Source organism: Chanodichthys erythropterus, chromosome 8 (assembly GCF_024489055.1).
Source record: "Chanodichthys erythropterus isolate Z2021 chromosome 8, ASM2448905v1, whole genome shotgun sequence".
Taxonomy (NCBI): domain Eukaryota; kingdom Metazoa; phylum Chordata; class Actinopteri; order Cypriniformes; family Xenocyprididae; genus Chanodichthys; species Chanodichthys erythropterus.
In genome coordinates, this window is record NC_090228.1 from 13579474 (window position 1) to 13602878 (window position 23405).

At 36.8% G+C, this 23405-nt stretch overlaps 1 protein-coding gene across 1 annotated transcript in view; it reads left to right on the forward strand.

Annotated features, from left to right (window-relative positions):
• Window positions 1–23405, forward strand: part of col7a1l (collagen type VII alpha 1-like) — a 73955-nt gene that overhangs the window by 19303 nt on the left and 31247 nt on the right. The window contains exons 6-46 of the mRNA XM_067392261.1: window positions 992–1155; window positions 1320–1449; window positions 1956–2072; window positions 2143–2298; window positions 2728–2844; window positions 2940–3086; window positions 5342–5461; window positions 6223–6381; window positions 6484–6597; window positions 6717–6866; window positions 9454–9591; window positions 9679–9825; window positions 9911–10030; window positions 10711–10857; window positions 11572–11835; window positions 12557–12696; window positions 12845–12968; window positions 13062–13205; window positions 13887–14074; window positions 14162–14242; window positions 14330–14347; window positions 16361–16387; window positions 16952–17020; window positions 17599–17679; window positions 17794–17820; window positions 18201–18245; window positions 18349–18417; window positions 18851–18946; window positions 19334–19360; window positions 19450–19503; window positions 19686–19757; window positions 20028–20087; window positions 20173–20199; window positions 20291–20335; window positions 20539–20574; window positions 21090–21134; window positions 21910–21945; window positions 22241–22276; window positions 22366–22398; window positions 22928–22999; window positions 23098–23157. Coding sequence (XP_067248362.1) covers window positions 992–1155; window positions 1320–1449; window positions 1956–2072; window positions 2143–2298; window positions 2728–2844; window positions 2940–3086; window positions 5342–5461; window positions 6223–6381; window positions 6484–6597; window positions 6717–6866; window positions 9454–9591; window positions 9679–9825; window positions 9911–10030; window positions 10711–10857; window positions 11572–11835; window positions 12557–12696; window positions 12845–12968; window positions 13062–13205; window positions 13887–14074; window positions 14162–14242; window positions 14330–14347; window positions 16361–16387; window positions 16952–17020; window positions 17599–17679; window positions 17794–17820; window positions 18201–18245; window positions 18349–18417; window positions 18851–18946; window positions 19334–19360; window positions 19450–19503; window positions 19686–19757; window positions 20028–20087; window positions 20173–20199; window positions 20291–20335; window positions 20539–20574; window positions 21090–21134; window positions 21910–21945; window positions 22241–22276; window positions 22366–22398; window positions 22928–22999; window positions 23098–23157 — 3902 coding nt within the window. The remainder of the gene's footprint in view (window positions 1–991; window positions 1156–1319; window positions 1450–1955; window positions 2073–2142; window positions 2299–2727; window positions 2845–2939; window positions 3087–5341; window positions 5462–6222; window positions 6382–6483; window positions 6598–6716; window positions 6867–9453; window positions 9592–9678; window positions 9826–9910; window positions 10031–10710; window positions 10858–11571; window positions 11836–12556; window positions 12697–12844; window positions 12969–13061; window positions 13206–13886; window positions 14075–14161; window positions 14243–14329; window positions 14348–16360; window positions 16388–16951; window positions 17021–17598; window positions 17680–17793; window positions 17821–18200; window positions 18246–18348; window positions 18418–18850; window positions 18947–19333; window positions 19361–19449; window positions 19504–19685; window positions 19758–20027; window positions 20088–20172; window positions 20200–20290; window positions 20336–20538; window positions 20575–21089; window positions 21135–21909; window positions 21946–22240; window positions 22277–22365; window positions 22399–22927; window positions 23000–23097; window positions 23158–23405) is intronic.

Sequence of the window (23405 nt, forward strand, 5' to 3'; positions counted from 1 at the left end):
AATAATTTTGTCACTTAAAGCTCATCTTTGACCATCAAAATTACATATTTTAACTTTTTTTCCTTGAAAAAATGTTTTTAAGCCTTAAAATAGCTTGAATGTAACTCTACACCCTTGCCTTATTTAGTATACGCCCTTCTATGAATATGCAAATTAGCCTCTCCTTCATTCATTCACACCAGCTCAGAGTTCAACTTGTTGGCGTGATTACAAGGTAGTTTATGACGTCAGAAACACCAGCGATTTCAAACCACGTTTTTTTTACTTTCTTTGGTTCCATGCAGTTTTAAGGAGAGAATACTCTAATACTTTAATGTAATAGTTGAATACTTTCATTATGGTACTGCGATAATGTTTATGTGCTGTTGCTCCTATTTATTACCTAAATGTAAATATAAATTGACTTTAATTTTAGTGACACATTTTTTGTAATGTTACTTATGTCCTATAACAGTATAGGTCTTCTTAATGATGTCATATTATGTGTTAGTTTGGGAATGATTGCTTGACCGATTGAATGAACCTCTCAAGATTTATTATAAAGATAACCAACTTTTATTTTTAATATAAAGATCTTAAAAAGAAAAAGAAAAAAACACACCCGATCCTCTCTCTTGTGTCACTAATATTAAGTGACCAGGCAACAGCGTTTTACAATATTTTTGAATACACTCTAAAAATTGCTGGGTTAAAAACAACCCAAGTTGGGTTGAAAATGGACAAACCCAGAGGTTGGGTTAAATGTTTGCTCAACGTGCTGGCTAGTTTTATTTAACTCAATTGTTACCCAACTTGGGTTGTTTATAACCCAGCATTTTTTAGATTATACTTTCCAAAATCTTCACAATCACACAGATCTTTCAAGAGCCAACGTTTGTCTGATAATATAGCGACTGGCAACAGTTGCTAAGGTAGAACTGGTCAGTAGCATTAGGAATCCGAAGAGCTGATTCTATGATGTTTATCCTGTGTGCTGTTCTGTCTGCTGTAGTGGTGGAGAGGATAGTAGGACCTAAAGATCTGCAAGTGAGTGAGCTGAGTTACAGCTCTCTGCAGCTGACCTGGAGTCAGGCCACAGGAGACGTTACCGGCTACAGGCTGCTCATCACCCCTGTGTCTCCAAAGGGCCATCTGCTCCCAGCACAGCAGAGACAGGTGAGACACGCTCACCTGTCCATATGCACACCCCATGCAGCACAGCAGATGGAAGGCTGCACATGGACAAGTTTTGTTTATGTGGCAATAAGCTAATATGTTGATTATGTATTTGCAAGTGTATATGTGTATAGTATATATTCTTTTCTTTCTCTCTATCTCAGATTGATCTGAAGGGAGATATTAGTAGTACTCCAGTAACCGGACTGAGTCCTAAGACTGAGTACTCTCTCACTGTATACGCCATCTACCCCGGACGCATTGGAGATTCTGCCACTATTATCACAGAAACCAGTGCGTGTCAAACTATATATACACTTACAAGAAAAGGTTCTGTATAGAACATTAAAGGGTTCTGGGTCACTGTGATTTTGCCTAGTAAAAAGTGCCTGGAACAACATATTTTGTTGATCCTGGAACAAAATTCCTTTCTGAAAACTTAGCCCTACCCATAATGTATCTCTAAAATCAAAGGGAACTGATAAGTGAATTACACTGATGTAGAAGCACCTAACTCTGGTTGTAAGCCTAAACTTGACATAAACTGTAAACCCTCAAATCTGATTGGTTGATTGGAATGTTGTTCCAGGATCAACAAAGATGTTGATCCAGGAATATGTTGCACTTGGTGAAATCAGGTTCATTAAAGGGGTCTGTCAAGTGCTTCATACATAGGCAGTTTTTATTAATTTAGTTTTAATTAATTGATTTTGTTTGAATTCGGTTTTATTTTAATTATATATTTAATTTATGCATGATAAATGTACTTTAAAAGGGCATACGTATGCTTTTTTTTTCAGCTGTTGTGCCACCAGTTGCAAACTTCCGTGTAATTGAAGAAGGACTTTTCTCTTTACGCCTGGGATGGACACCTCCGCTTGGAAAAGTGAATGGATATAAAATCTCTGTTCCAAGAAGTGAGTAACCTGATAATGAATATGAGATACTTTACAGATGTTGTTTTCTCACATATATTTTGCTCCTCAGCGGACAGACCCGGGCTCATTTATGAGCAGATGCTGATGGGCGACGTCTCCTCTCATGTGATTGACACCTTAGAAGAGGATAAAGAGTACAAGGTCAACATCTACGCCATCTATCCAGAGGGTCTCAGTGAGCCTGTATCTATCACCGGGAAAACTTGTAAGTCTATTTCCTCTTTCTTTTTTCCTCTGTTTCTTTACTTTTATTGCATATTTTCATCTCACACATCATGTATAATCTGCTCTTCCAAAATAATAGTGTGTCATTATTATATATATATATATATATATATATATATATATATATATATATATATATATATATATATATATATATATATATATATATATATATATATATATAATATATATAGGAATACAAATTATCATTAAAGTGACCATTTTATATTCAATTGTTTGGTTTGGAAGTATTGTGTGTGTTGCTGGTTTAACCACTAGATGGCAGTGTAACACACATCTTCATTAAGAATCCTTTAAATAACTGCAGTAAAACTTTTATGATTCTTGTCATGCATTGTCATCATCTCACTCAAAACTCTGTGCACTTATCTTTTTCTGCGTGTTGCAGTGAAACTGGTCCCAGTTGATCAACTGCTAGTGCAGAACGCCACTACAGACACAGTTCAAGCCCGCTGGTCATCTGTCAGAGGAGCCACAGGGTACAGACTCACCTGGTCATCATCAGGTACACAAGCACTGCACTGAGCTGCTTTGATATTGAATGCAGCCTGTTGAAAAACATAAATATAAATGCAAATCTCTGCTTGCCTATTTCCTCAGAGGGACACATAGAAAATGTGAACCTAGGAGACAACTTTAATTTCTACATGGTGCAGGGTCTGCATGCTGGCACAGAGTACACCGTCACTATCAACCCTATCTTTGTGGATATTGAAGGGCCTGTTACCTCTGCCAAAGCCAAGACATGTGAGTGCTACACATGCACTTTAAGAGGCCGTTCATGCAGGACACATGCTTGCTTTCCATAAAAGCTATACAGAGACAACAGAATGTAACAGGGGTCTCAAGATGTATTATTTAACTTGACACAGTGTCTTAAAACAGTAAGAAATGCTACATAAACCAGTGATTAAAATAGATAAAAGATACTGATAATAAATTATCCCAACTAACAAAAGTATATTTAGTTTTGCTAGCGTTCCCATTAAGTTATGTAAATGTTTTTTTTCTGAATGTTCAAAACATACTTTTTTATGTTTTAAAAAACTTTTTTTGGGTCATGTGAACATTAAGGGAACGTTCCAATCATTTTGCAAACATTATCGGAACGTTACTTTTGAATGTTCCCAGAATGTTCTGAAACATGTAGTAACATTTAAAGGTTTAGTTCACCCAAAAATGAAAATTCTGTACCCCTCATGTCGTTCCAAACCTGTAAGACCTTCGTTCATCTTCGGAATACAAATTAAGATATTTTTTATAAAATCTGAGAGCTCTCTGACCCCTCCATAGACAACAATTTAATTACCACTTTCAAGGTCCAAAAAGGTACTAAAGACATTGTTAAAATAGTCCACGTGACTGCAGTGGTCCAACCTTAATTTTATGAAGCTACGAAAATAATTTATGTGCGCAAAAACAAAACAAAAATACGACTTTATTCGACAATTTCTTTTCTTACCTGTCATTCTCCTATGCTGTTTATGTTGTAGACACAATGCAGCGTTTCCAGGTTCTACATCAGAACGCCGACTCATGCATGCGTGTGATGCTGACGCAGGAACCGGCCAACAGCGAGTCGCCGTTCTGACGTAGAACCTGGAAGGCGCTGCACAGTGTCTACAACATAAGCAGCGTGTTTTGTTTTTGTGCACAAAAAGTATTCTCGTTGCTTCATAAAATTAAGTTTGAACCACTGTAGTCACATGGACTATTTCAATGATGTCTTTAAAGGTACAATTTGTGGTATTTTTTTTTTCCGCTAGAGGTCGCTAGAAGCCTATTCAAAACAAAGGCGTAGTTTCATGACGCCAAGTTTTAGAGCGGAAACTTGGGACATGTGGTCTCCATCTCAACGGACGGTGCAAAAGAATAGGGATTGGAGTCTGGAAGAACTCATGTTCATGGATGCGATTATTAACGTTACTGTAGTATGAAGCAGAGCAGGACCGAGTGTTGCGGGAGCTGAACGAGGAGCTGGAGCGATTGATCAACACACGCCTCGCGAGCAGCGGGACTTTTATTATGACACAGTCGCCGGCGCCGCTTCCGCTTTTCCGGTCATGAGTTTACGGGAGCTGTCCTTGTCGACAGAACCAGCGGCAGATGGTAAACAGTAATTATGTTCCATAAAGAAGTAACACAATCCACCATAAAACGTGCAAGAAGTAAATAAGGAACTGCTTGAAGCAAGCTAGTGGTTTGCTGGACGCTAGACACTACTTCCGTATTTGTCCACGGCACTGTTGTCATGTGGTTTCTACGTCAGTAAAGGCGGTAAGAAAGGTAACTGACGTCATTGACAGGCGACTGCACTGCCCCGTGTCACTGTTTAGAATGGGAATTTTCTCATGATTTACAAGTAGTTGAAAACATTAGAGATATTGTTTGTAATCAGCTGGACAAAATATATAACAGTAGCCTAGTGGTTTTGGGATATTTTACTGCAAAAATTTTACATATTGTACCTTTAATACCTTTCTGGGCCTTGAAAGTGGTAATTAAATTGCTGTCTATGGAGAAGTCCTAGAGCTCTCAGATTTCATCAAAAATATCTTAATTTGTGTTTCAAAGATGAATGAAGGTTTGAATGAGTGTGAGTAATTAATTACAGAAATTTCATTTTTGAGTGAACTAACCCTTTAAAAACCATTAGACCAGGGGTGGTGAACTCCGTTGTGTTTGATTAGGGTTGAAAGCAAAAGACTGTGTCTCTCCAGGACCTTTGGTCACCACCCTTGCATTAGATGAATGACGAGCGACAAACTAAAAAGTTTCAGAAATAAAACGTTCCATGTACGATGTATAAATAATGTTTTTGTGCTAACGTTTTGAGAACATTATCAAAGACCAGATATCTCTGAATGAATATTCTATTAACATTACCGGAAGAACATTTGTTCATAACTTTGAGAGAACCTGGTCAGAATGTTTTGAGAATGTTCCCTATTACTTTGGATACCATGGACGAAAGATTATGAAGCTCTCTTTGTCTGTCTCAGTGGAAAGCAGTGCAGTACAGACCCTGAGAGCATCTGCGGTGAGCACTAGCAGCGCTGTTACCTCGTGGAACGCTGTACCTGGAGCCACAGGCTACAGACTGGCCTGGGGTCCTACTGCAGGTACCTCAAAAAGTGTCTGTGCTGTTCTCCTAGGATCTCCTTGTTCTGAATTTGGCCATTCTCCACTTTCCAATTTCACGTTGTAGTCTTTTCTTTTTTCTTTTTTGTCGCTACTTTTCTTTCATTTCCTTTCTCTCTCTCTCTGATTTATAGTCTCTTTTTCATGGAAGCGACAGGTTGGTGACAACATGAGGTGTCGCTGTGCCGCCTCATGACTCATGCCATCAACTTTATCCGTGCGTTTTGGAGAATGTGTGTGCGTGTGCGTGTGCGTGCGTGCGTGCGTGTGAGAGAAATGAATTGATGTCACCTCTGAGCACCTCAAAAAGAAGAGTCTTTGAAAGTGACACCTTTCTGTCACTGTGATGGGCTGCAGGCACTTGCTTTAAAAGAGCGACCTGGAAGAACATTCTGATGAAGTGAAGTGCTCTGTGACTCATACCACATGCTTTGACACATACATATGGATGAGTCTGAGGCTAAATTATGGAGAAAAGGGAGTGAAATGAAGGGCGAGAGAGGATAAATTAGGTGTTAGATGTTTAGTATTTTAAAAAAATAATGAAAATGCAATCTCAAAAGTATATATATATATATATATATATATATATATATATATATATATATATATATATATATATATATATATATATATATATATATATATATATATATATATATATATATATATATAATATATTGGATGATAAACATAACTCTGTTATCCATTTACAAATGTATTTGTGTGTGTTTATGTGAAGAGTTCATGGGAAGGGATCGGCCCAGGCAGCTGGCTCTGAATGGCAGCACTATTGAGTATGTGTTGAAGAATCTGGTCCATGACACCGAATATGTGCTCTCTCTTTACGTGCTCTTTGGTTCTGTGGTTGGTCCGGGCATCACCGCTACATTCAGGACCTGTGAGTGCCCTGAAATTTTTTTCTTGATAAACACATTCTGACAGTGAGCCGCACATCAGCTGCTTATTGGTCGGGACTTACGTCATGCGTTCTGCTCCCCAGCACCTCTCGGATACGTGTCAAATTTTAAAGTAACGTCCTACACCAGCTCGTCCATCGATGTGGAATGGAGTCCTATTGTAGGGGCCACAGAGTACAAACTCACCTGGAGTTCAGGTAAAAACTGTTCACCTACAAAATCAAAATCACTGACAAATGTGTCCACTCTGTTTCAATAAGAAATTATAATTCCTTAATTTGATTTATGTTGTACGTGTGTGTGCTTTTGCGCTCAGAATTTGTGCATCCTCAGAGTCGTTATCTTGACCGAAGCATTTTACAACACAGCATCACCGGTCTTCAGCCACACACGCTTTATTCTGTCAGCATTCACGCTCTCTACAGCAACACAGAAGGGCCAGAAATCACCCTCTCACAGCAAACAGGTACTTTTTACAACAATAAACAGATATGAAGAAAACCACAGTATTTAATTCAACCTTTTTGGGATTGTTTCTGGATTTGTTAAAGGGTTAGTTCACCCAAAAATGAAAATTCTGTCATTTATTACTTACCCTCATGCCGTTCCACACCCGTAAAAACTTTGTTAATCTTCGGAACACAAATTAAGATATTTTAGTTGAAATCCGATGGCTCCGTGAGGCCATAGGGAGCAATGACACTTCCTCTCTCAAGGTACTAAAAACATATTTAAATCGGTTCATGTGAGTACAGTGGTTCAATATTAATATTATAAAGCGACGAGAATATTTTTGGTGCGCCAAGAAAACAAAACAAAATAACGTCTTATTTAGCCGATGACCGATTTCAAAACACTGCTTCAGGAAGATTCGGAGCACAAATGAATCAGTGTGTCGAATCATGATTCAGATCGCGTGTCAAACTGCCAACGGCTGAAATCACGTGACTTTGGCGCTCCGAACAGCAGATTCGATACACTGATTCATTTATGCTCCGATGCTTCCTGAAGCAGTGTTTTGAAATCGGCCATCAATAAATAAGTCGTTATTTAGTGTTTTTGGCGCTCCAAAAATATTCTTGTCTCTTTATAATAATAATATTGAACCACTGTACTCACATGAACTGATTTAAATATGTTTTTAGTACCTTTATGGATCTTGAGAGAGGAAATGTCATTGCTCCCTATGCAGGCCTCACAGAGCCATCGGATTTCAACTAAAATCTCTTAATTAACGAAGGTCTTACGGGTGTGGAACGGCATGAGGGTGAGTAATAAATGACAGAATTTTCATTTTGGAGTGAACTAACCCTTTAACTGTATCCTTTGTCTCAAGACACCCAAAATACTAATTTAAAGGAAAAGTTCAGTACAAGTTAAGCTCAATTGATGGCATTTGTTGCATGCTGATAACCACAAAAATTAATGGCAACTTGTTTCAATTTTTCTTTTAAAAAAAACAAATATTTAGGTTACACTGAAGCATTTACAATGGGGTATATTGGTAAATTTATCATTCTCACTGTTACATTAATATAGACATAAGACTTGAACAATATGTGTGTTAACATGACTGTAGTGTGAAAAGTCACTTACTAACCTTTTATGTATAAAGTTCTGTCATGACAACTCTCAGAGTGTTTGGCCTAGTAATGGGTATGACAATGTTGTATGTTTGGTCTTGGCAGAATAGATCTGCTATGCTGCTGTAGGTTATTGCTGCTGCTGTAGAGCAAGTACGGGACTTGCTAGTTGCTACTGCCAATAAATATACGACACGCTGCTGTGAGCAAGTAAGACATGCTGCTGCTGTACAATATAGCGTACATGAATTACCTGTAGCAGGTCTATACAGGTGGAGCTGGGGAAGGTGGAGGGCTACCCAAGTATTTGAAGGTTGAGCAGCGAGCTCATTTGCTACTAATACAGCAGGAACCATTTAGCTGTGGCCTATAGATAATGATGTGATTACAAGCAGATTGAGTTAAAGGACCAAATAGCCTGCGCCATCTAGAGATTCATGACAGAACTTTGTATTTATATCTGATTTCACATGTTTGTTGCCATGACAACGTAACACCATAAACCTTAAAACCCTAAAACGTTAAAAAGTAGATTTAAAATGATAACCTTCACATTTCTGCTTGTAAATCCTCCAAAAATTGGCCATTGTAAGTGCCTGACCGTAACTTTTGCTTCTCTCCTCTCTTTTTAAGAAAACAAAGGATTAGTTAAAAGGATTTTTGTGTTTATCAACATACCTGAACCTGGATACTGGAATATACATTTAAGACCCTCTTATTTTTGCTTTCTCAACCCTTTTCACAGTTACAAGGTCCTCATACTGGTGGTATTCTAAGGATTTTAAAAATATATTGCTCCTTTTATTATTGTCTGTGTTATACTAAGTCTTCACTACTCTGTAGGAAAGCTGTACCAACAAATTTTGAATTGTCTATTTAGTCTTGTTTTACTGCTCAGTTTGGCTCCGTGTCTTTCTTCGTTAAATGACAACTGGTCGACAGTCATTTATCAGAGCCATAAGAAGAAAACTCTGCTCAGTTAATTAAGCACTTCAGACAGTCAGGGTTCGGGGATATGGAGATGTTCCGCCCATTGTTCCAGTGGGATTGTGGGATATCAGGAGATTGATTGACAGCTCCTGTGATTGAGCCCACATCTTTAGGACCAGAGCTATATATAGAGCAGTATTTTTACTGAAGCTCTGGTTATGTGTGTCCGTATCACTGTTATCTGCACATCTTCACAGTTCACAGTGAAGCGGCTACATTACAGTGCACTTAAATGAACGCAAAAACAAATATTATAATCTAAAGTATAAAATAACATCAATGTAAGGTTATTTATTTGACCTGTTTTGACATAAATGTGTCTTAGATATTGGACTATAATCCTTCAAGAGTCTTCTAGATTTAATATCTTTGAATAAATGAATGAATTTAAATGGAATGAAATTTAAATAATAATAATATATGAGAAATGACTTTTATCAAACATAGTGTCACTAATTGTTGTGCCATATTGTTTTGCAGCTTCTTTAACAGACTCTGAGCTGATTGAAACAGTTCGTGAGGTAAAAGTTGTGGACATTGGTGCCAGCTCTTTTAAACTGGCCTGGAAGAAAACACCAGGGGTCACTGGGTACAAGGTCACCTGGAGCCCCTTTCACGGTGGGCACCGGTAGTCCTCATTACACTCCATTATCATTACATTTCATAATAATCCATCCTTCATCTTCACTTCATCTTTTCTCTTAGGTGGAGAGAAGAAGAGTGAGGTTGTATCTTCTTCTACCACATCCTTCACCATCACTGATCTGCCTGCCAGTTCTGCCTATAAGATCCAGGTGTCTGCAGTGGTCAGAAGCAAAGAGGGAAGCCCAGTAATGGTGACCGCCCGCACCTGTGAGTCTGCATGTTTTTTTGTAAATGTACAACAGTAAGCATTCAAATGTAAGTATATTGAAGAAGAATTGCTGTTGTGTTACAGTGGATCTGCCCAAAGTGACTGGATTTAGTGCCCTGAACACCACCGACAACAGCACTGTACTGAACTGGACCAGCGTGACTGGTGTTTCTGGATACCTGCTGTCCTGGAGACACATATCAGGTCAGAAACACTCTCTCAACTATGATATCTATATTGTTGAAGTATATATGATAATATGAATATTGATATACTGTAATTTTCATTTTTTAATGTAAAAAAAGTACTACAAAGACTATTTGAATATCATATATTAATATCATTTTATTAGACATAGGCTCTAACACTGCTCAACAAGGAGAGTGGCCGTTTATTTGTTAATGAGTGTTGCTAAATGGCAGGGCAAAACTAATTTCAGATAAGCTCTTGTAATAAGAGTACCTCCCACAGAAGCCTTTTTGGCTGTTATACGAGACATAAAAAAGAAGAGATTAGACAGCGTAGATAATGTCATGATGAGATCTGTGATTCATTCCTGTTATCGCAATGACGTCAGCGAGGCCTTCTAATGAGGGTGTCCTTTGCTTGAACATGAAGGTGATGAGGGTTTTAAAGGTGGACTTTAGCTTTTGATAAATATAAGACTGTCATTCTGAGAATGCTAAAATTTTAATATTCTCGAACATTCTTGAAGTGTTTTAAACTGGAATAAAAGATTTATGACATGTATCAAGTATTTTGATTCATTTACTTTTATCATTTTACAGACAATAGACTCTCCCAGATGTTCCATTTTTTAGTTCCCTACTCCTGTTTGGTCACATTAATAGTGATGCAAATGTCTCTCTTCATGTTCTGTGTAGAGGTGGACATCTCCACTGATCTGCTGAGCTCTGGTTTCACCTCCTATAAAATCCAAGATCTTCAGTATGGCAGAACCTACATCTTTTCCATCAGACCGCTTTATGGGGAAGTGGAGGGTCCAGTCACAACCATCACTAAAAGAATCTGTAAGGAGTATCTCTGCAAATATCATTAGCATTTTACATTTTTAAATGTTAATTACTTATATCATGAGGCATGATCTATTTATTAGACCCATCTGGTGTAAATTATGTTGAGTGGAAAACAAAAATGCTGATTGATGTAATTTTGTGAAACTCATTTATGTGTATTTTTAAAACGCACTACCGATCAAATGTATGGAGTCAGTACGTTTTTTTTTAAATTCATAATTAAATAACTTAAATGGATCAAAAGTGACAGTAAAGACATTTATAATTTAGCAAAAAGTTTCGATTTCAAATAAATGCTGTTCTTTTGAAATCTTTTTTCATCAAAGAATCCTGAAAAAAAAACAAAAAAAAAAAACAGTTTCCACAAAATTATTAATCAGCACAACTGTTTTCAACATTGATAATATTAAGGAATGTTTCTTGTAGCACCAAATCAGCATATTAGAATTATTTCTGAAGGACCATGTGACACTGAAGACTGGAGTAATGATGCTGAAAATTCAGCTTTGCCATCACAGGAATAAATTACATTTTAAATGTTTTAATATTTCATAATATTAGTTTTTACTGTATTTTTGATCAAATAAATGCAGCCTTGATGAGACTTATTTCAAAAATCTTACAGACTGCAAACTTCTGAATGGTAGTGTATACTAAAAGCAAACACTGGTTTGTTAGAGCTCAGAACTTTTTGTGCTCATCTTGCAGTGGGAGCTCCTCATCTCATTCCTGTCCAGAGCCCAACGCCAGCCTCTGTTTCTGCTAATACCAAGAACAATGACGTGCACCTCCACACCACAACCAGAAACACTCGCACTCCGGTGGTCAAAGCCCTTATCACGCCCACTACAACTCAGAGACTCGCTGTGAGGCCTCAAATCACAATCGGCCAAACGGCTTCAGCACTGACCAGAATTACCACAGTAAATGACCAAACCACCTTGTCTGTTGAGACACCCCCACCTGGACCAGGTCATTCAAATTAAATGTTTTTTTTTTTACTTCAATTTTTTAAATCAGTATTTTGCACTTAACTTCTTCTGAAGTTATGCTTTAAAGGGGGCATATCATACATTTTTCATATTTTATTTTTTTCTTCCTGAGATAACATTTTTTATGCACCCAAAACAATCATTGTTTAGTTATTCATAACCTTTCCCCACCCTCTCGGTGCCCTTAGAATAAAACAGGCTGTTTTTGATGCTTTGCCTTTTTAGACTTGTAAATGCCATTTTTCCATGTGAAATTTAAAACAAGAACCTTTCTAACAGGCATTGTATTGTGAAAGCTTTAAATATACTGCTGCTCTGTTTGCTGAAATATACCACACACATCATTGTTTTCCCATGATTTGAAGCTTTTAAGAAGTACAATTTCCCATGAATTACCAAAAAAAAAAAAACATTATTAGAGATTTCAGTCATTAAAAATTTAAAGGGCCGGTTCACCCAAAAATCTGTCATCCTTTACTCATCCTCATGTTGTTCCAAACCTATATGACTATAAAGATTTTTTGAAGAACATTGGTAACTAAACTGTTTTGGCTTCTGAAAAAACAGAAGAAAAGTCATACAGGTTTGGAACATGAGAGTGAGGAAATGATGACAGAATCATTTTTGTGTGAATGATCCTTTTAACTGAATCTCCAAAAGTAGAAATTTGTGTGAATGAATTGTGTTCATCTTTCTGTTAGTGTGTGGCAGGGTGAAAGCAGATATCGTGTTTCTGGTCGATGAATCCTGGAGCATTGGTACTAATAACTTTGGCAAACTGAAGGATTTCCTGTTCAGAACCGTCACCTACTTTCCCTCTATAGGACCTACAGGAACACAGGTAGGACATGCTATTGCACTATATTAAATTAAGAACTTTACACAACTCATTTGGTATGAGGTACTGAATCAATAGTCTCAAACGTTTGCTCTGATCAAACATCTAATGCTTTAACTGTGGACTGAACCATCTGATTAACTTGCTTTAGATAGCAGTAGTTCACTACAGCGATCAGCCGAGGATCGAGTTCAACTTTAACACTCACAAAGACCGTAGCTCTGTTTTGAGAGCTCTCAGAGAAGTCCGCTATGGAGGGGGAAACACAAAAACAGGTTTACGTACACATTTAAAGATCAAAAATGGTTGATGACACATATTAGGGTGCAATTTGATCTAAAATGTGATGATTCTGAATGTTTGTGTAGGTCGTGGGATCAGCTATGTTCTTAGGGAGATGTTTCAGGAGTCGTTGGGTATGAGACAGGAAGTCCCTCACATTTTAGTGTTGCTGACAGATGGAAGAGCTCAGGATGATGTAGAGCCACCGTCCAGAATAGCACATGCTCTGGGTGAGTCATATAAATGGATATAGAAGAATAGTTAAACTTTCATATATGACTAAATATACACTACCATTCAAAATTTTCAGTCAGTAAAATTTGTTTTAATGTTTTTGAAGGAAGTTTCTTTTGCTGACCAAGTCTGCATTTATTTGATTAAAAAATACAGTAAATAACGTTAATATTGTGAAATATTATTACCATTTAAAATAAATGTGTTCTATTTTAATATATTTTAGAATGTAATTTATTCCTGTGATGTCGAAGCTGAATTTTCAGCATCGTTACTCCAGTCTTCAGTGTCACATGATCCTTCAGAAATCATTCTAATATGCTGATTTGGTGTTCAAGAAACATTTCTTATTATTATCAATGTTGAAAACAGTTGTGCTGCTTAATATTTCTTAATCTGCTTAAAACGTGATACTTTTACAGGATTTTTTGATTAATAGAAAGTTCAAAAGAGCGTTTATTTGAAGTAGATATTTTGTTGAATTTTGTATAGATTTTCTTTATTATAGATTATTGCTAATAATTTTTTCTTTTTCTTTTTTTAAATCACTCTGACCTTAAACATTTGAATTGTTGCAAAAGTATTATTTACTACTTTATCTGCATCATATTTCATGACACTTTAGTATAAGGCCAAATAAATGATAAACTTCAGTTTTTGGTATACTTGTGTTTTAGGTGTCAGTGTTTTGGCCATCGGTATTGCTCATGCAGATATTGAGGAGCTGAGGACAATCGCCTCCCCTACCACTTACAAGAACATCTTCTTCGCCAGTGATTTTGATGATCTTCCGTCCATCGAGAGAGAGTTTATCAGCAGCATCTGTAGCGAGGCCTTACTATCAGAGTTCAAACAACACGACGAGGTGGGCCGTGCAGATCAGAGTGGCTTTAAGGGGAAATAATTTCATAATACATTCTGCACAAGTCAAATTTTTATGTCTTTATCCTAGTCTGCTCAGCTGGACACACCTACAGATGACCCTGAAGCTCTCGCCAAACCAGAAGGGCCCAGCTGTCCTTTTAGCTGCAAGGTAAATGCTACATCCTCTACATCCTCATTACAGCTGTCACACCATGTCTAATAAGAATTCTAATTCCCAGTTTGTTGTTGTTCACAGGGTCAGAAAGGAGAGAAGGTAAGCAGCTATCATGTTACTGTATGTGATTCGATCATTGAATTATAACTGGTAGCACTTTATTTTACAGTCCTGTTCCTCATGTACATACTATATACTTATTATAGTAATTGCAAAAACTGGGTAATAACTAGCCACTAACCCTGAACCTACCCCTAAACCTAACCTTAAAGGATTAGTTCACCCAAAAATACCCCATGATATACTCACCCTCAAGCCATCCTAGCTGTATGACTTTCTTCTTTCAGACGAATACAATCAGAGCTATATTAAATAATGTTCTGGCTCTTCCAAGCTTTATAATGGTAGTAAATAGAGGATGAGATTTTGAAGCCCAAAAAAGTGCATCAATCCACCACAAAACATAACCACACGGCTCCGGGGGGTTAATAATGTGTTTGTGTAAGAAAAAAATAAAATAAAAATGGAAGCATAGAGGATAGAGCAAAACAAAACACCGGTCACGAATGAGAAGTCTAAAACAGAATTTTTTCTAAAATAATTTTTTAAAGAGAAATGTTGGAGGATTTCGATATAAGAGAAGAGGAGTTTGAGTTTGTTGCTCAGCCCTATTTGTTTAAACAGCGAGAAGCTTACACTATTCGTACATTTGCGTCAGGGGTGACTCTTTTAGCAAAAGTCGACATGCATTCGGCCGTCTGCCAGAAGCAATTTATTTAAAGGTGCCCTAGAACTGCTTTTTAAAAGATGTAATATAAGTCTATGGTGTCCCCTGAATGTGTCTGTGAAGTTTCAGCTCAAAATACCCCATAGATTTTTTTTAATTCATTTTTTTAACTGCCTATTTTGGGGCATCATTAACTATGCACCGATATATATAGGTTGCGGCCCCTTTAATTCTCGTCTCCGCCGGAGCTTGCGCTTGCCTTGAACAGCATAAACACAGTTTACACAGCTAATATAACCCTCAAAATGGATCTTTACAAGATGTTCGTCATGCATGCTGCATTCATACATCGGATCATGTGAGTATAGTATTTATTTGGATGTTTACATTTGATGAGTTTGAGGCTATGCTGCGTGGCTAATGCTAACATTACACACTGTTAGAGAGATTAAATAAAGAATGAAGTTGTGTTTATGCATTATACAGACTGCAAGTGTTTAATAATGAAAATAGCGACGGCTCTTGTCTCCATGAATACAGTAATAAACGATGGTAATTTTAACCACATTTAACAGTACATTAGCAACATGCTAACGAAACATTTAGAAAGAAATATCATGATATCATGAATCATGTCAGTTATTATTGCTATTATTGCTATTATTTTTCGCTATTGTTCTTGCTTACTTACCTAGTCTGATGAGTCAGCTGTGCACATCCAGACGTTAATACTGGCTGCCCTTGTCTAATGGCTTGATCATGGGCTGGCATATGCAAATATTGGGGGTGAATCTCAACATAACACCGACTGTTACGTAACAGTCGGGGTTTATGTTGAGATTCGCCTGTTCTTCGGAGATCTTTTAAACAAATGAGATTTATATAAGGAGGAAACAATGGAGTTTGAAACTCAGTGTATGTCTTTTCCATGTACTGAACTCTTGTTATTCAACTATGCCAATATAAATTCAATATTTAATTCTAGGGCACTTTAAGTTTTTAAAGTTTTAAATATGGATATTTTTCTTACACAAACACATCGCTTTGCTTCTGAAGGCCTTTATTAACCCCCTGGAGCCGTGTGAATATCTTTTATGATGGATGGATGCACTTTTGGGCTTCAGAATCTCATCCTCTATTTACTACCATTATAAAGCTTGGAAGAACCAGGACATTATTTAATATAACTCCGATCGTGTTCTTATGAAAGAAGATAGTCATATACACCTAGGATGGCTTGAGGGTGAGTAAATCATGGAATAATCCCTTTAACCCCTATAGTTACCTTATATTACACAGTACTTTCTAAGGTAAGAACAATGATGTCATGATAATATGATAACTGATAACCAATGTCATGTTAATATCTAATTTCTCCATTGCAGGGCGATGAATTTGGTCATGGCGGCCTGGTATGTTTGCTTCTTTCTCTCTAATCTCAATGGCTCACTTTTTAATTCTTTTTAAACTCTGACAGACAGTCTTTCTCACTTTGTTAGAGGTCTTTACTAAAGTAACATCAGTATTGTTATTGCTCATAGTTAGAAATAGGGGTTTAAACAAACCCTTAACCCTAAAGGTCTGTTCACACCAAGAATGATAACTATATACAAAGTATTTAACTTATTTAGCTTATTGAGTAGAGGTGTGCTTTAACTTTTCTTAGCAATTATACTTGTGATATTTGCCTGACATATGATAAATTGAGCTAAAAATTCCTATACACTAACATTGAAGTCATTTTTACGGACCAAAGTATCACAGAGACTTCCAGTGGGCCCTTTTATATATATATATATATATATATATATATATATATATATATATATATATATATATATATATATATATATATATAATCATTTTGTTTTATTTCAGCTATTTCAATAGTATAAGAATAGTTAGTTTTAGCTAATGATAACAACACTGTTTTTTTAAGTGCATTTCTTTTTTAAAATATTTTTCTGTTGACACAGCGACTCAAGCAAGGCCCAGGGCATTATGATTCATTCTCTCTAAAGGTCAAAGGGGAGAAGGGTGAGCGGGTGAGTACATCCAGCATCTGAAACGCTCAAGCACAAACTTCAATATACACAAAAAAAACACCCCCGTCCTCTCCGTAATTACACATTCATGTTTATGTTAATTACTGGAGCATTTATTATTTAAACCGAGCCGCTCTGTTAATGATGAGATTGTTTTTGTGACTCAGTTGTTGTTTTAGTAGATTAAAGGATTAAATCTAATTATTAATATCACAGATCTGCCTCTATTCGGGGTGCTATTCATACTTTACTTTTTTTTCTTCCTGTTATCTCTTTGAGAAGGCGACACATGAAAGCGCTTGTCATATCAAAGCGACTCTTTTGAATAACAAATGAAATGTGACAGGTCTTGCTAACAAGATCAGCATTGTTGTAGATGTTTCCTTATTTATTTTTGTGATATGTATCGGTGTGAATGCGTGGATTTTATATTGCTCTATATTTGATTTCAAAGTAATATATGCACTGAAGATGTTCTGATGTTAGCAGCATCAAACAATTTCTGTATTTGTGTATGTTTTTTTCGTTTGTTTCTTTGTTTTTGTCTGTATTATTCCCGCTCCGCACCCATTCATCAGGGTCTTCCCGGAACGGATGGCATCCCAGGGTTACCGGGACGACCAGGTAGAACAGGACCCCCTGGTTCTCCTGGACAAAGGGTAAAGGATGAATCAAAATTCAAGCATCAGTCTAGTACTGCAAAATATGTAACAAATGTAGCATATTTAACACGATGTGTAAATGTGCCTGAACAATCTCTTAATCTGATTCAGGGAGCACCTGGAATTCCTGGTGACATGGTGAGTGTCTCATTAAATCTCACTATATAAAAACAGTGTAGGTGGTGGTATTTTAATCAGTATATTCTGGAAATTGAAGTTTGTTCACTCATTTAAAGCATGTATGCAATGTGCTATATATGTATATTTTAGTAGGAGAATTAGTAAAGGGGCAATTATGTTAGAGTGATTCACAGAGGGAGTAATGAGGAATGATTATGGCTAGTCAGTACAGAGCATTTGCCCCTACTTTCTTTTAAAGTTTCACCCTTTTTTATTAAATGTATCACGTTTTAGACAAGTCGATTATTCTCTGTGTGATTGTGACAGTGATTGTGTCTAAAATCTCAGACCAACTTTTCTGTCCGTCTCTCCCTATCGCTCTTTCTCCACAATCTCAGGGGCCTCCTGGTAATACTGGACCTAAAGGGCAGAGAGGAGAGAGAGTAAGTTTAGTCTTTAATTTAATTTTATTTATTATTTTTTAAACAAATAAATAAAGTCTATTTTAATCAAGTTGACCTATATTAACTTTTTCTTTTCATGTAGGGTGAGCCAGGCTATGTCATGGGAGGTATGGAGGTTATTCCTGGACGTAAAGGAGAGCCTGGATCCTCTGTAAGTTCTGGTATCATACAAAACAGCTATGTTAACCCAAAAATGAACATTTTGTCATACTCACCCTCAAGTTGTTCCAATCCAATGTATGAGTTTCTTTCTTCTGTTGAACACGAAGAAGATATTTTAAATAATGTTGGTAACCAGACAGTTGACGGTAGCCTTTGACTTCCACAGTAGGAAAAAAAAAAAATACTATGGAAGTCAATGGGTGCCGTCAACTATATGATTACCAACATTCTTTAAAATATCTTCTTGAAGAATGAAATTCATACAGGTTTGGAACAACATGAGTAAGTGATGACAAAATTTTCATTTTTGGGTGAACTATCCCTTTAAACTAGTTTGCATAATATGTAGCTTATCTCACAGTTCTATTGACATTTTTATTTTTCAAGGTTTTCATATATATATTTTTATTCTTGATTAAAAGGGACCCTCAGGTGCTCCAGGGGTCCCAGGGTTATCAGGTCCCCCAGGACTACCTGGTCTGCCTGGACCTCCGGGGTCTCCTGGACTCTCTGTTAAGGTTAGTATGAAATATCATGAGCATGCACATATAAAATAGTCCATATTATATTCAGTAACACTTTTTTTCGATAGTCTACTTTAGACATTCTACTAACTATAAGGAACTTTGCAACTACATGTCAACTACCAGTCACTATAGAGTATTAGTAGACTGTCTGCTTAATATCTGCTAACACTTTATTGTGATGCTTCCTCAACAGACATTCTATAAGTCACTTTGCAGCTATAACTTATTCTACTTACCTGAATCCAGCCTACTGGTGCTCTAATGAGAGTTAGTTGACATGTAGTTGCAAAGTTACTTTGAATGTCTAAAGTGTAAAGAGTAACCTTATAATATACAGTATATTATAGTCTATATAATATCAATTTTACCTCCTCTTAGGGTGAGACTGGAGAATCTGGTGCTAAAGTAAGTCATCTACTGCACAAGCAACGTTTTACCATTAAATAAACATGCAAAATACAATGTGTGATTATAATGCTTCTCACACTCTCTAGGGTCCACGTGGAAAGCCAGGTCCCAAAGGAGAAAAAGGGGAGCATGGGAATAATGTTAGTGCATGCTTTAAGAGTTACTCTCTTAAAGTTATAGTGTTTATTAATATTATTTGATTTTAGAATACTTTCTCCTATTCCATATGCAGGAATTAGACCTATAAGTAAGTCATTTAATTGGTTGTATTGAAATAATGAAACAAGTGATTTTATTTATGATCTTCTGGATGTTTGTCTAGGGTCTAGCAGGTTTACCTGGACCAGTAGGAGTGGATGGACTTCCAGGACTTCCTGGTCAGAAAGGGGAGAAGGTGGGTGAGGGATAAAAATATCTATCTGTTATTTTGTACTTTCAGCAGTGGTGTAAAAGCTATTTTAAGCAATGACTTCCTACAGCTTGCACAGGATAGTTAAAATGCATAAATTAAATCTCTCTGCTCATCTGCCTACCATCGTTTTGGAAGTCTCATTGTTCAGAGTGCTGTAAAAAAAAATTGCCCTTCCTTTCTGTCAGAACTACACAAAGCTAAAATTAGTGCAGCTGGTTTTTTGATTGAATTTCTTTTGTGTTAATCATAAAGGGAGAGGAAGGTATTGGAATTCAAGGTGTTCAAGGTCCACCTGGGCCAGCTGGAGAGAAGGTACATATTTCTGATATACACAAACCACATTCATATTAAAATTTATATTAGTCAACAAATCAGTCAATGATAATCAATTTTTCAGGGTAATACAGGACTACAAGGCCCAAAGGTAAGCATTTTGGATGTAAAATCAATGGAGCAGAGTGATAGATGATTGTCTCGTGCATTGTATAATTTGTAGTTTCCATATTCATCCAAAGGGCGAAGTAGGAATCCAAGGAGTCCAGGGAATCGCAGGCCTTCGGGTTTGTCAGACTATACACAACCATTTCACCAGCAAAGTGTTTCGTCTGTCAATTCATGCTGTTAAATTATCTCTGTCTTTCACAGTGAATCAGCATGAACCTTTTAACAGATGTCAGCCTTAGATGCAATCTTGTTTAATTAATGTTAAGTGCTTTATAATGGCAGAGGTATTTCACTGTTGTTGTGTTTTTGGCTTTTTTAGGGGAAAAAGGGTCTCAAAGGAGATCAAGGAGACAAGGTATGATTTTTCTCAGGCACATAACCGATTTGCTCTTCCTCTACAATAAAAAAAAAATCAATCACGTCAAGTCAGTGCTTTAGTCTAGTGGTGCTGCTGCTGCTCTGTATTTAATAACCTGATCCATAATACATCCTACTTAAATTTTCAACATCTTCAAAACTGTACAATTGAATGTGAACTGGAATTCTTTATTTTAATTGATACATTCTGTCATTCTTTGGTCTCTTTTATCACTCCTCTAGCTCTTTCCTCTCACATAATAGAATATTTTCATCTCAGATCAATATTTGATTCCCATTGATTTGTTTATTTGGTAAGCAATCATATTATAAGTTACAGTCAACCGGTCAAAGGACCTGACCACCCTCTCATGTGTATTTTGCAATAATGACCATCTGATTTTAGATACATTTTTGCATGTTGAAGGTATTATTTGACACCTGACATGTGTTCTCAACTGCATAAAAAAGTTAAATCCTTCAGTGTAATCAACATCTGCATTTATTTGGCAGGGTGAACGTGGGGAAATCGGGCCGATCGGGCCTCCGGGAATTGCAGTAAGATGATAACGTTTACCTGTTCACATCCCTGAAAAATATAAATGGCAACTGCAGGAAAAGGTCAGATGCCTGATGAACCAATTAATGGATTTAAATCACTACCCTGCACTTGAACATTTTAAAAATGCTGTGTTAAAAAGTCAAATCCTAATTCGTTTGTTCGCTCTTCAAACTTTTCCACTCTGTATGGTGCTCAAAGTTCTATTAAGGGCAAGAATGAGCTGTAGATCTCTGGGGAAATTAAAAGAGTCGATTAAGAAAGAGGAAAACCACCTCTTCTCTGCTCTCTGGCCAGTGATGGATTCCAAAATCCACGTCAAAGCTCCACATTATCGACCTGATTAAAAAAGGAAACACCTGGATGGAGTTTCCACCTAATAATGTGAGAATTACAAGTGCGAAACATAGAGCTACTATATTATTATATCCTTCACATGCGACCTTGCCACTGTGTGTCCATCTTTGGCAATTCAGACTTTCAGTTACTTTCAAATTAAACTTATGCAGTCATTATTAAACCCAAGCCTTCAGAGAGGAGATCAAGGAAATATCCCAAACGATTCGACTCCTCATTATCCCTCGATTCTCTCAGAAACACTATGGCATGATAAAACGTTTGGTTTGGAGCTCTACCGCAGATGCTTTCAGAGAACCAACACTAGACATCTGACATCTCTCAAAGCACCTGAGGTCATTCATATTTGCTGAATACTAATTTCATTATTCTTGCAATGATTAAAGGGAAAGCTTACTTTCTCTTTTTAAACTTTAGGGCTTCCCTGGAGCTGCTGGACGAAAGGGTGATGAGGTGAATCTAAACTATTTTTCTTATTTTAACCTAATCTAATACTTTTAATAACAAGTTAAAATTATTTCAACTACACCCTACAATATAATCAAGTATCCAGCAATGTGGTCAGCCATGTGACTTTCAATGCTTCCTTTAATTGTCCATGTAATGTAAATTTGTGTCCACAAGTGAAAGTTATTTGACCTCACATGGAGTGTCTGTGGTAAATTAATGCATGTAAATCTATGACATCAGCACTTATAAGTTTAGAATTAAACTGTGTGTGAATTATATTTCTGTTCTTGATTCACAGGGGCAGCGGGGTGCTCCTGGTGACCCAGCTAAAGGGGTAAAAATTATGCTTTAGTGTCTCATATAACACATTGTGTTTTTAGTTAAAAATACACTATTGCTAATAATTCCCCTCACATTTCACAGATACTTGGTCCTCCAGGGAAAAAGGGTGCCAGGGTAAGATAATCAAGAATCAGTTTCAAAATATATATAAAAATGTCTTTAAGTGTGAACAATTGTCTGCACCAAAACCTGAACATCTTTGGTTGGTACGTCCCACACACAAATGCTTTTTTTTGAGCTCATGACTCAAGTCTGGTGTTTATTTCCCTTTGGGTTCCCTTCATCTGCACTGATGAAAACAAGCAGTTGATCCAGTGCTTGGACAACTTAAACACGGCTAATTAGTGCTGTGAGCATCGAAATGAAACCAAGAGCTCCCCCAGGTCTGCTTGTCAATGAACACACAAAGCAAAAAAAGACAGTTTTATAAACTGTCCTAAAACACTCCAGGGTAAAAATCTGCGATTGTAGCATTTAATTAAAGGTTGTTAAGTGATGACCCTAAATAAACCAAATTGAGCTTGAGCACACCTGCCATATTGGTCAGTCGCTGATGTTTGCTGCTGGTTACATGTTGTTTGAAATGGCCATCAGTAGAAATATTTACGCTAGGTTATTTCTTCCCATTGAACTGGGTATAAAGGGGGATGTTGGACTAGTTGGGCCACCAGGACCACAAGGAATAAAAGGAGATCAGGGTGATAAAGGTGAAAAGGTAGGTGTGTGTTTGTTGTTTTGGATGTGACATTACAATTAATTGCATTTATTGATTAGCTGCCAATCTGAAAGTACTGATTTGTTGTCTTTTTAAAGGGCAGTCCTGGATTTGGTATCCCCGGTCAGCCTGGTCCCAAAGGAGAGAGTGGGGAAAGAGTGAGTGTTTATGAGACTTATAGCTTTTAGTAAAAAACAGTAATATTGTGAAATATTATTACAATTTAAAATAACTGTTTTCAATTTTAATGTACACTGCCCTCCAAAAGTTTGGAAACACCCCTGGCAAAGTGTGGTTTTGGACGATATCAGCATAAATCCTTATCATTTTTTGGTGCAAATACATTACAGTAACTTGACATTATCATTGAAGACCAGCAATAATAATTTTCATTTTGATTACATAA